The following is a 12,500-nucleotide window of genomic DNA, read 5'->3' on the forward strand; positions in this document are numbered from 1 at the left end:
TATATAATATCTATATATATAATATTTTTTTTATATGTAATATATATACACATAGGAAAATTTAATACATACAAATACTACATACATATATATATATGTATACATAATGTCTATATATAATTATATATATATATATATATATATATATATATTTATATATATATATATATATATATAATAGTTATACACACACACACACATATATATATATATATATATTATATATATATATATATATATTATATATATATATATATATATGTACACACATATATATATATGTATATATATATATATTATATATATATATATATATATATAGTTATACACACACACACACACACATATATATATATATATATATATATACATATATATATATATATATATATATATATATATATATATATATATAAAATAGTTATACACACACACATATATATACATATATATATATATACATATATATATATATATATATATGTGTGTGTGTGTGTGTGTGTGTATGATTTTTGTCTTTATTTATGTATGTGTGTGTATGAATGTGCGTCCGTCTGTATCTATTTTGCGCAATGGTGTGCGTGTTTGCTAAGTAATATAAATAATTGGATAATGAATAACTCATATCACAAATCAATCGAACTCTGTAGTCGTTATCCGAAACACATGGAAAACATGTTGTCTGGTGAGGCCTACAATGAACACAAATCTAAGATTATCATAGAGTTCTACTTGTGGTTCCAAGACCGACCATTATCCAATATTGAAAGTGAATGAGCATCGATCTCCTTTGAGATCAACACGAGTCTCTGGATAGTAGACGCCGCCAGAAAGGTCACTGGGTGTTCCCGTAAGGTTATTATCAAAGGTTAGGGATACAGGCCTTCGAATTCATGGTCGGGCTCAATGTTCCATAATGATATCAATTAAGGTCAGAAGAATAAGAAACACGAATGAAGAAAACGTAGATCTATTTGAACTACGTTCTTGATCTTGGCTTTTACAACATTAAATATTTAATGGGTTACATTTATGTGAACGTTTTTCAACGTCGTTTGGGAAAACGTCTGAAAGGGTATGCTGAAATTAATCATCTGCCTCCCAGTTTGCAGTTTGGCTTTCACAAAGGCCTTGGAGCATGGGAAGCCCTTCTCACATTGCCAGTGCTGTACGGAAATCCCTTCTTTATGGTCAGGAAGCTTTTATGACTGACCTGGATTTCAGTGCTGCTTTTGACCGTGTCGATCGTGAGTCCCTTGTCATCCAGTTAGTTTTTCGTGCATTTTACATAAGATTTTTTATCAATTCTGACCATCGTTTAACTTAAAATTATCCCTGACTGGAGCATCATTTCCATTGTATTAGGTACGTAGTTCATTTTAACAGGTTTGCATTTCAGTCATAACGCTAGTTACTACACAATGTTTTATATATTCTTTTTCTTTTTTTCTTTTTTCGGATGTGTCCAGATTGTTAATTTATCTTCCTATTCTGGCCGGTGAATCCATTAACTCCATAAATTCCTACGTATTACAATTGCTTTTCTGTTCAATTTGTTAACATAAACATCTTTCCATAAATTGCATACGATTAGACATATCTATTCTAACGTTTTTACTAATTTTAAAATATTTTATTTAATATTTTTGCTATTTTCTTATCTTCTTCCTCAACTAGATATCTTTCCTTATCAGAGCTCATTTGCACGTATCTTCTTGCTTTTCCATTTGGGTTTCGGCCCGACTATAAAAAAAAAATATTTCACAAACATAAACATACACACACACAAACACACACTCTCTCTCTCTCTCTCTCTCTCTCTCTCTCTCTCTCTCTCTCTCTCTCTCTCTCTCTCTCTCTCTCTCTCTCTCTGTATATGTATATATATATATATATATATATATATATATATATATATATATATATATATATATATATATATATATATATATATATATATATATATATATATGTGTGTGTGTGTGTGTCTGTGTCTGTGTCTGTGTGTTTCATATGTGTGTGTATCATAATAATTTCCCCGAAGAATTCAACTTTTGACATGGGGAGAAAGAATTTTTATTCTAGAATCATGCGCCAGCCATGCTAATAAGAAATACGAACTTTTAATACTTGCCAAAAAATTCTTTCAGGTTATCAAAAAGGAAATTATCATTCTAAAGTCATACGAATAAATGTCTTTTTTATCACATCTTGCTTGCTAGAACTTAAAAGGAGGAGGCAAGGTGTAGATTATTGTTTATATTGTCTTACATATATGCACCCTTTACGTTTCATAAGCTTTATATGTCACAAACACATATGCATGAGTCGCACTGTCAGCACTCCGTGCATGCCATTAGCCGGTCTTCTTGCATCTCCTGGCTCAAGCTATTTGCCTTGTAGAGCACCACTGTACATAACCCCTTTGCTATTTAGAATAATCGTAATCCACGACTTGGGATTTTATTTCTTCATCCCCGCAATCATCAGTCTTCATCTAAGATACCTCATCACATATCATTTACACTAAAATTAACTTTGCACTTGCAAAGCTCATGAAGAGACCTAATCAATATCATGAATATCATGAAATTATTAAAATAACAGTAGGAAATATGTTTAATAACCAGAAGGAAAAGAAAAAGGAATGTATCAAAGTAATTTTAAAGGCTTGGTTTGGATCACCGAATAATTATTAACTCAAAAAAAAAAAAAAAAAAAATACTCAAAAAGAATTGAAAAAAATGCCAAATCTGTAACAACACGTAATAGTTATACATTATTTTTGACAAGGATTATTTCCATTCTGATATAAGATTGAAAGCAACAGAAGAACCTTAAATGAATCTAAAGTAATAGTAAGCAGGCAACTTTTCTCAAATATTGATGAACGAGTAGGAGTCATAACACATTTAAGACTAATCGTTTCACTGATATATCATTGACAATATAGAAGCGTTTACAAACTTCTCTCATGACTCCATTATAGACTGTTTTGCGGGGCATCGCACAGTATGAGTAATTAAAAACACATATAGTATAAAGGTTCTCTTTATTGTACTAAAAAAGTAGCTTAATCATAATGTACTTACATATGAAGAGATGAAACGCGAATGATCTCAAATTAATAAATTAAAAAAATTACAATTATCAAAGTTTAAGTCATACGAAGATCAAAAGTAACTTGTAACTTGCTTTTTCAGTTCACAACCTGCACGGCCTTCTTGAGTTTAGCCTCGTTTTCACTGGCTTCAATCTCCTGCCTCAGCTGTAAGTTTGTCTCTTCATAAATGGAAGCTGCATTGGCGCAGGGGAAGGCTTCATCCCGATGACCGCATAACATCAGCTGCTGGTCGAAGATCGTGTCTTGACCACACATAAATGTATAATGCGCTGTTTCCACCACCTGCAAGCGAAAATATATATATATATATATGTTATACATATTCTTGCTCCATCTCCTTTTATAATCACTCGATCAATCAACCTAATCTCGTTTAAAAAATGTTTAATTAATTTCACATTACTTTCGCCATATATCAGACGTGAACCTCATATAGGATTCCCTAAATATAATTACACACGAAGCTTAACAACTGAAAAGTGGGAACACGGAAAAAGACAAAATGAACTGGTTTTATCCCCCCACATGAAATTTTGATGAAATGTAGGTGTTCTGTTATTTTATTAACTAATGAACACCATGAAATTAGACCCTTTTGTTTACAAGGGAAGGATATTACGGCGAATTCATAGAACGTTCCTTTGAAGGATTAAATAGAGGAACAGAATTGTGAATTAAGCGAATGTCATTGTTATTCTTTGTACGAATGAATTTCTCGGTAGGAAACCATATGCTTTCATAATTAAGCAATAAAAATATTCATTATAATGAGGGTGACTGCTATTGAGGAACCACATCCATTACAGGATTTCCTTTGAAGCTATGGTTTTTAGCTATGATACAGAAAGTCTACAGTTGTGATATTTTATGCGTATATATGTATACATACATAAATACATACACACACACACATATATATTATATATATATATATATATATATATATATATATATATATATATATATATATATATATATATATATATATATATATATATATATATATATATATGTATATATATATATATATATATATATATATATATATATATATATATATATATATATATATATATATATATATATATATATATCCATGCATACATATATATATATAACGGATTTTTGGGTGAGATAGCCATGTCGTCCTGATGGAAGTTCCTATAGGGTAGCTTCCTAGGGTATATTACAACTACGGCGATATTCCCAGAGAATTTACCTTAAGGTACCAGAATTCTAACTCCTGGTGCGAGTATCCCTCGTGAAAGGGATATCGCGACATATCAGAGGACGTATTCTAGACACGTCACATGGCAATCTACGACCTGAACAGAGATTCGTCTCGTAGGAGGGAGATTGACGAGATACGAATTCGGGAAAGAAAAAGGGGAGCCGCTCCCAAGGCTTCCCTATCCCCCGATTCGTATGCGTGCCTGGCGCCAATCCTGGCGCCATCTGTATTCCTTGTAGCGTACACGAGGTGCTACAGATACTGTATGTAGGGAGGGGTCCTATAGCCCTTTCTTAGAAAGGCAAGGGCGGGGCCATCAGGACGACATGGCTATCTCACCCAAAAATAGATTTTTCGCTTCGCTCAAAATCCGTTTTTTGGGCTCAAGCCATGTCGTCCTGATGGAAGTGTACCAGAGCATTACTGTATCTGTGGATTCTCAGAACGTGCCGTACTCCCCGGAGATATTTATTCCCGGTCGTCTAGACCTAGAGACCTAAGATGTTACCGTTATACATCTTTTCAACTAACTATAAACTATGTTAGAGCTTCCTGCCCCCTACAGGGAAGAGTCCTACTAGACTCTGGAAAGTCTCGAAGAGTACATATATCTATGTATGAATACCAGGCAAGCTAATATAGTGGTCTCGCCCTATATTAAGTAAAGCATAGTTTGTATAGAACCACTGCGTCAATATATTGACCAGTAATCCGCACAATACTTGTATTGGACAAAGGTTTATATCCGCATAGGAAGAAACTAATAAAACCGCCCTCGTCCCTTTATGGGACGGAGTCCTCCCATTAGGGGACTTACATAAACCAATGCAACATAGCTTGCAAAACAGAACAATTCTATCAGAATTATCTTAGATAAGATACATAGAATTAAAATGCTCAATTATACCAATAAATTGACACAGGTGAAAGAGACGCAAGGTTCTCAAGAACAAGTTTATTGACAGATAATAAACAGACAGGTTAACAACAAATATATATATTTATATAAAAGAGGGTAACCCAAAACTTTAAGCATAAGTATGATAGTAAACAGAACTTGTTTATCTGAAAGAAAAACCATTAAACACCACTTTAATGAGATACCAAGGTATCAAGTCATAAAAAATCTGTATTACAAATCAATCACATTAGCGTTAGAAACGCTTGGCACACATGTCTGAACTTATGCAAGGTTCACCTTTGAAAGAAGGAACAGTCTATATGGGCACTTGGTGCCCTTATTTAGTTTGTAGTACAGTATGTACCTACACACTCACCCTGGACTTAATCGTCCCAATTAAGACCACTGTTCCTCGCAGAGTTAAACAGTAGGGTTAACTACACGACCCACTGCTACCACAGATCTCTTAAGTTCCTCTACTTGCTTCGCATAGTGGCGAAAGAACACCCTGGAAGACTTCCAGCCCGTGTATGAACGGAGATGTTCAAAATCCATACAATTAAAGAAATTTAGGGATGAGGCAACTTTCCTCGGATCGTGACCTGCGGGTGTACTGTCAGGATCCGCTCTGCGAATAAAATATGTCATTTTCGCTCTGAGTTGATTCAGAGATAAATTTGAGCCTGATGTTTCTCCCCTGAATAGTTGACTACCCTTGAAGTCTGAAGTTCTACGAAGATAGACCTTTAGGCATTCTACTGGACATAGAGATGCATCTTCTTTCAGAGGGCAGATTCTCCAGGGACCCCACCTGTTGGTGGGTAACTCATTCTTGGCGAGAAACGTAGGATCCGGAAACAGGTTCAGCTCCCCCCCATCCAGGAACTGAACACGACCTGCCTCTCTCGAGAGGGCTACGATCTCACTAACCCTGGCCCCGGACGCGAGTGCAAATAGGAAAATAACTTTTTGCGTCAAATCCTTTAACGCACATTCTTCATTGCTCAACAAGGAGGCGAAATGAAGAACTTTGTCTAAAGACCATGAGATGGGCTTTGGAGGTGCTGAAGGTCTGAGCCTAGCGCAGGCTTTCGGAACTTTATTAAAGATCTCGTTACCTAGGTCGATCTGGAAGGCAAATAAAATGGGTCTCATCAAAGCCGATTTACACACTGAAATTGTGTTAGCTGCCAATCCTTGGCCATGGTGGTGGATGAAGAAAGATAAGCAGAAATCTGTTGAGATCTCCTGCGGATTCTTTGCCTTTACAAAGGCCACCCATTTTCTCCAAGATGACTCATATTGCCTTCTAGTCGATTTGCACTTGTATTCCTCTAGGAAGTCTATGCTGGCTTTCGAAATCCCGAAGCGCTTTCTCACCGCTAGGGCGAGAAAATCATGAGCTGCAGGGTCTGGGTTTTCTGTAATGAAGCGCAGACAGTCGACTTCTGGACTCGCTGGGTCAGAACTGGATGTGGTAGCGGCACGAACTTCATCTGTAGTTCCAACGCCAAGGGGAACCACATACTGTTCGCCCACTTGTGGGCCACTATTGCCGCTACCCCCTTGAAGGATCTCAGTTTGTTGAGGACCCTCAACAGAAGGTTTTGAGGAGGGAACAGATAAATCCTGGACCATCTGTTCCAGTCGAGGGACATTGCGTCCACTGCTTCCGCTAAGGGGTCCTCGTACGGGGACACGTACAGGGGCAACTTCTTGTTGTCTTTCGTCGCAAAGAGGTCTATTTGCAGTTCTGGGACTTGATTCAGAATGAAGGAAAATGATCCTGCGTCTAAGGACCATTCCGACTCTATCGGTGTGAACCTGGATAGAGCGTCCGCTGTCACATTGCGGACTCCTTGAAGGTGAACTGCCGACAGGTACCACTTCTTCTTTTCCGCCAATCGGAAAATGGCTAACATCACTTGGTTGAGAGGTGGTGACCTCGACCCTTGTCGATTCAAGCATCTCACAACCACCTCGCTGTCTGTCACCAATCTTATGTGGATCGAGTGATGCGGGGAGACTTTCTTTAAGGTAAGGAGCACTGCCATAGCTTCTAGAAAGTTTATATGAAAGGTCCTGAATAGCTTGGACCAAGTCCCCTGGACTTTTTTCCGATGAGAGTGACCTCCCCATCCCTCCTTTGAGGCGTCTGAGTGAATCGTCATCGACGGGGGAGGTGGCTGAAGAAGAACCGACTTCTTTAGATGTCTGGCTTGGGACCAAGGTCTGAGAAGAGTACGTAGCCGAGGCGGCACTGGTCTTCTCAGGTCTCTTCGCGCGTTTGATGCATACCTTCTCCAAACTCCGGTTGCATCCTTTAGCTGTGCTCTTAGCACTGGGTCTGTCACTGAAGCAAACTGGAGAGAGCCTAGTACCCTCTCCTGTTCGCGTCTTGATATCCTTTCGGAATCTAGAAGTCTCTTGACAGAGCCCGCTATCTCCTTCCTTTTCTTCATTGGGATGGAGAAACTGTGTGACAAAAGGTCCCAGTGGATTCCCAGCCACTGGAACTTTTGGGATGGAGAAAGTCGAGACTTTTTCTTGTTGATCTTGAAGCCTAGGTACTCTAGGAACTGGATCACCTGACTGGAAGCTTGCAAGCATTCGGTCTCGGATGCTGCCCACACCAGCCAGTCGTCCAGGTAGGCTACTACCTGAATTCCCTTTAGGCGTAATTGTTTGAGAGCTGCGCTCGCAAGCTTCGTGAAAATCCTTGGGGCTATGTTTAGCCCGAATGGCATGGCTCTGAAGGCGTACAGTTTCCGTTGTAGCCTGAACCCTAGGTAGGGGGAGAGTCGAAGGCTGATTGGAATGTGCCAATAGGCGTCTGACAAGTCTATAGAGACTGAGTATGCCCTCTTGGGCAGTAAGGTCCTTATGTGTTGCAGTGTTAGCATCTTGAATTTGCAATTCACTATGAACTTGTTGAGTGGTGACAAGTCCAGAATGACTCTGAGCTTTTCCGAGTCTTTCTTGGGAACACAAAACAGCCTCCCTTGGAATTTGATGGACTTCACCTTTCGGATCACATTTTTCTCCAACAGTTCTTGAACGTACTCCTCCAAAATGGGGGTGGAGTGTTGGAAAAACCGAAGGCATGGGGGTGGAGTGCTGTACCAGCTCCAACCCAGTCCATTCTTGAGTAGGCTTTGGGCCCAGGGATCGAAGGTCCAGCGATCCCAAAATTTCATCAGTCTCCCTCCTACCGGTATCATTTCACTTGGACTGCCGTCCTGAGGTCTTGCCTCCCTGACCACGACCACCTCTGAATCCCCTTCCCCTTGAGGGGCGCCTAGACGAGCCTCTGGCTGCTCCTCTAGGTTTTGCACGAAAGGAAGAAGACTGTCCTTCGAACTTTGGGGCGAATGTGGTTGACTGACCTGGCACAGCCTGGGGTACCCACTGAAAGGCAGTCGGGGTTTGTGCCACCATCTGGGGCACTGGAGGCAAAGGCAATTGCAGTTGCTGTTGCTGTCTATAAGGCTTGGCTGGCCGAAATGGTAGCCTAGTCTTCATATTCTTCCTCTTTGGTTGAGGACCCTCATCCGGGGAAGATTTTCTTTTGATAGGCAGGCCCCACTTCTGGAGAAGATTTCTATTCTCCACGGCGGCCTTATCAACAACCTCTTTGACCACATCGGTAGGGAAAAGGTCTTTTCCCCAAATGTTGGAGGAGATTAACTTCCTTGGCTCGTGTCTCACCGAAGCCCCGGTGAACACGAACTCCCTGCAAGCTCTCCTTGCCTTGACGAAGCTATAAAGGTCCTTCATCCCTGTGGCTAAGTGAGACTTAGCCACTACCATGAACATTTCATGGACCTTGGGGTCACTTGCCATCGTCTCGAGAGTAGTCTGATGAGACATTGAGGCAGCCAGTCTTTCTTTTGTCTCGAACTCTCTTCGTAAAAGAGATTCGGACAGCTTGGGAAGGTCCTCGCCGAATTGCCGTCCGGCAATATCAGCCTCCAACTTTCCCACTGAGAATGTCAGATGGACATCCTTCCAGTCTTTGTGGTCCATAGGTAGAGCCAGCGACAAGGGTTTACACTCCTCCATGGAGGGGCAAGGCTTGCCGGCCTCGACTGCCTTTAGGACAGCCGCAAACCCTTTCTGTAAAAAGGGGAAGGCTCTATCAGGAGAGGACACAAACGAAGGGAGCTTCTTGCTCAATGCAGCTACCTTCGAATTCGAGAAGCCCCTCTCTTTCATCGAGGATTAAAGTAGGGCTTGAGCCTTAGCGTGGTCCATAACAATGACCTCCTTCGGCTCTGTCTCCTCCCTTGAAGCTGGTTCTTTTCTCAGCCGGACATAGCAGTCCGGATATGATGCCTTGCTGGGCCAGAATTCTACCTCCTCTAGGGGAACTGAACCCAGCTTATCCGAGATGACGATCTTTCCAGTCGTCATCGGCATGTGCTCAGCATACCTCCATGGGTTAGCATCTGAGCATATGGGAAGGTCTTTCACATTGAGCCTTTTCCGGGGCCCATGTGATTCTGCCAGGGACTGCATACGCAGTTCCATTGCAGCCGCCTTCTCCTGATTCTCCTTCTGCATTTGTTGGATCATTCCAACAATCGAAGAGAGGGCCTGTCCCAGTTCTACTGGGAGGCCAGCCGATGTTGAGGGGATAGGCTCCGGCATCTGAACCGGAGTAGCCGACACCTCGTCGACCTCATCCTCTACGACATCCGGGGTTTGAACTTGATCCTGACCTTCTGCCAGGAGGTCTTCTTCCAAACGTTCGTCCAGGTCAGACATCCTGTCACACAACTGGATGTCTTGCATCACATCTGCGACTTCCTCGTCCACCTGGACTTGATCTTGAAGGATCTCCTCTTGAGGCTGGGGAATCACTGCCTCAGCTGATGCCTGGGGAAAAAGATACGCCCTCATCTTCTCACTTGGAAGATAAGGGCCAGAGGTGTTCTTCTTGAAGCCCCTTACCCAAGTACGAAGCTTTTCCCTAGCTATATCCCTTGATTCCGCCGTTCTAGGGGAATCAAAAGCCTCAGTAATCAGGTTAGTGCATACAGTACATACCTGAGGGTCCCAATACTGGAGATCATCCTTGGAGACAGCGCATGCTGCGTGTCTCCTACAACACTCATGTCCGCAGAGGTTCTTGCTGCGGACATTGCAGAAAACATTTCCGCACTTCGGAGGGTCCTCCTGTAAAGAGAAGAAATTTCCATGAGTATCAAGTGAACTATGTATCACTGGATATGCATAGTATAGCATAACAATTCATAAATGAAAGACACACACTTGTGTTTCCCTCACAACCCATTGTTGCAGCCTTCCAGATAATAAAATCAAAATGGTTTATCTCTACTAGAGTAACCAATGCAAGGTTTCCAGAGGAAACAGGTGGAGCTCACACCTAGGCAATGATTTTAAAAATCCTGGATAATAGACGGGGAAGAACTCTGCTTCCTGTCTGAGGGCAACAGCAAAGGGCTGTGTAAGAAAACACAATAGTGTTAGAAGATACAGTGCTGTACCTAAACTTTTACTATAGTTTTCTTCTTACTGTATATGCTATACAGAAGAATACTAGTACAGTATAGGAGGATGTGTGCCGGCCTGCCTTTGCCGGCCGGCACACACCACAATTAGCTTTAAAGTATACTACTTAACAGCTATAGGGCGGCAGCCCTCTGGTTCAAATGCCTGTGCCGGCGGCAGCAGCTGCCGGCCAGCAACAGCCAGTGTTGGCCGGCAATGATTGCCGGCCAGCAACTACACAAGGTAGTACCCAGCTGCCGGCCACACTCTTGGTGACCGGCAGACAAGGACTGACATAAGCCGGCCGGCAAAGGTACAAGACCGATGCCAGCCGGCAGCAAAAGAACCAGAAGACTACACCTGCCCGGCTGCCGGCCTCATAGGCCGGCATCCGGCCTCATAGGCCGGCAGCCGGGACAGGTACAGCACTAGAAGAAAATAGAATGGATGTCGGGATAAGAGTGTACACAACCCCCCAAGCCCGGCAACCGAAAGAGTGCATATAAGGAAGGGGAGAAACTTAATTCAGGCTTCCTTGACCAATGCCGTCCGGCTCAGCCGGCAGGCATGGATGAGGGACCAAGAGAGGTCCGGGCAGCACTCGAAAACATAAGACCCTTGCCGTCCAGCATCTCTGCCAGCCGGCAATGGGCTTAGTCAATCCATATCCCAACCTATACTAGGTCCAGAAGTAGAATGACATACGGTACAGTAATACCCCTGCCGGCCAGCTCTGCCGGCCGGCAAGGTACAGTACAGTAATGGCTAGGCCATTACGGAGATAGAGGGGGAAGGGACAAGAGGGTCCTGCCAACCTTGCTTTAGTGACAGATCACCCGCAGCCAAGAACTTTGTCTTAGCCTAAGGGAGATCTAAGGGAAAGGGCCAGCGCAGTAGTATAATACCTGCCAGCTTCCAGAGCACCAAAGCAAGGAAGGCGTTGCTACTCCCAAGGGAAGATTTATCCTCCCCGAGAACAGCAACAGGACTTAGTCTGGTCGATCACACAAGAAGGAATCATAACTACAGAAACCTTCGATAGTGACCTAAGGGAGCTCAGCTCCCTTTGTAAGTGTTAGGTCAGCGAGGGAGACTCTGCCCCAAGCCAAACAACACGGACTCAGACTAAAAACTCTGTTGTTCTGTCCCTCTTTGAACCAGACTCTGCTGGAACAGGAAGGTACAGTAACACCCTAGTATAGTTTTATCGAAAATAAATTCGGAAAAAACCACTCAGGGATAAGCCCAAGGCTTAAACAGAGGGAAAGGGATTGCATACCTTCTCCGAAGAAAAGAAAGCAACCGGGGAGTATAATAAAGTATACTAAGGCTCCATAAGCAATTAGCCTAGGCACCAAGAGAATCGATTACCTAATTCACCGAAACTCTCACGTATACAATCTTGGAAATATTCCACACAGTCTAAAATGTATAAAATATAGCCTAAAGCTTAAATAAAATTTTAATTACACTCGGAAAAACCAAAATCATGCATTAAGTACTAGGACCAAACGACTAGGCTACATGGCCTAGCGTAGGCCAGAATGGCGAATACTTCGCCAAATAATACTAAGCACGAAAGGAAATCCTATGTAAAGCTAAATAGCTAAATTTTATTAAGCAAAACAACCAGGAATGTCACTCTGACTAACTAATTTATACCTAGCGAGTGACAGTGTCCAGGACACCTCTGGTAGGCTACGGCTCTTGTATCAAAGATTAATCCTATT

The 12,500-nt window shown here is 41.7% G+C and overlaps 1 protein-coding gene across 1 annotated transcript in view; it reads right to left on the minus strand.

Annotated features, from left to right (window-relative positions):
- Positions 1–3,035: 3,035 nt before the first annotated feature.
- LOC137617829 (uncharacterized) overlaps positions 3,036–12,500 on the minus strand; it is a 20,829-nt gene continuing 11,364 nt past the window's right edge. Inside the window, exon 2 of the mRNA XM_068347778.1 lies at positions 3,036–3,406. Within this exon, the coding sequence (XP_068203879.1) occupies positions 3,200–3,406 (207 nt within the window). The 3' untranslated portion in view covers positions 3,036–3,199. The remainder of the gene's footprint in view (positions 3,407–12,500) is intronic.

This window comes from Palaemon carinicauda, chromosome 24, assembly GCF_036898095.1.
Source record: "Palaemon carinicauda isolate YSFRI2023 chromosome 24, ASM3689809v2, whole genome shotgun sequence".
NCBI lineage: Eukaryota > Metazoa > Arthropoda > Malacostraca > Decapoda > Palaemonidae > Palaemon > Palaemon carinicauda.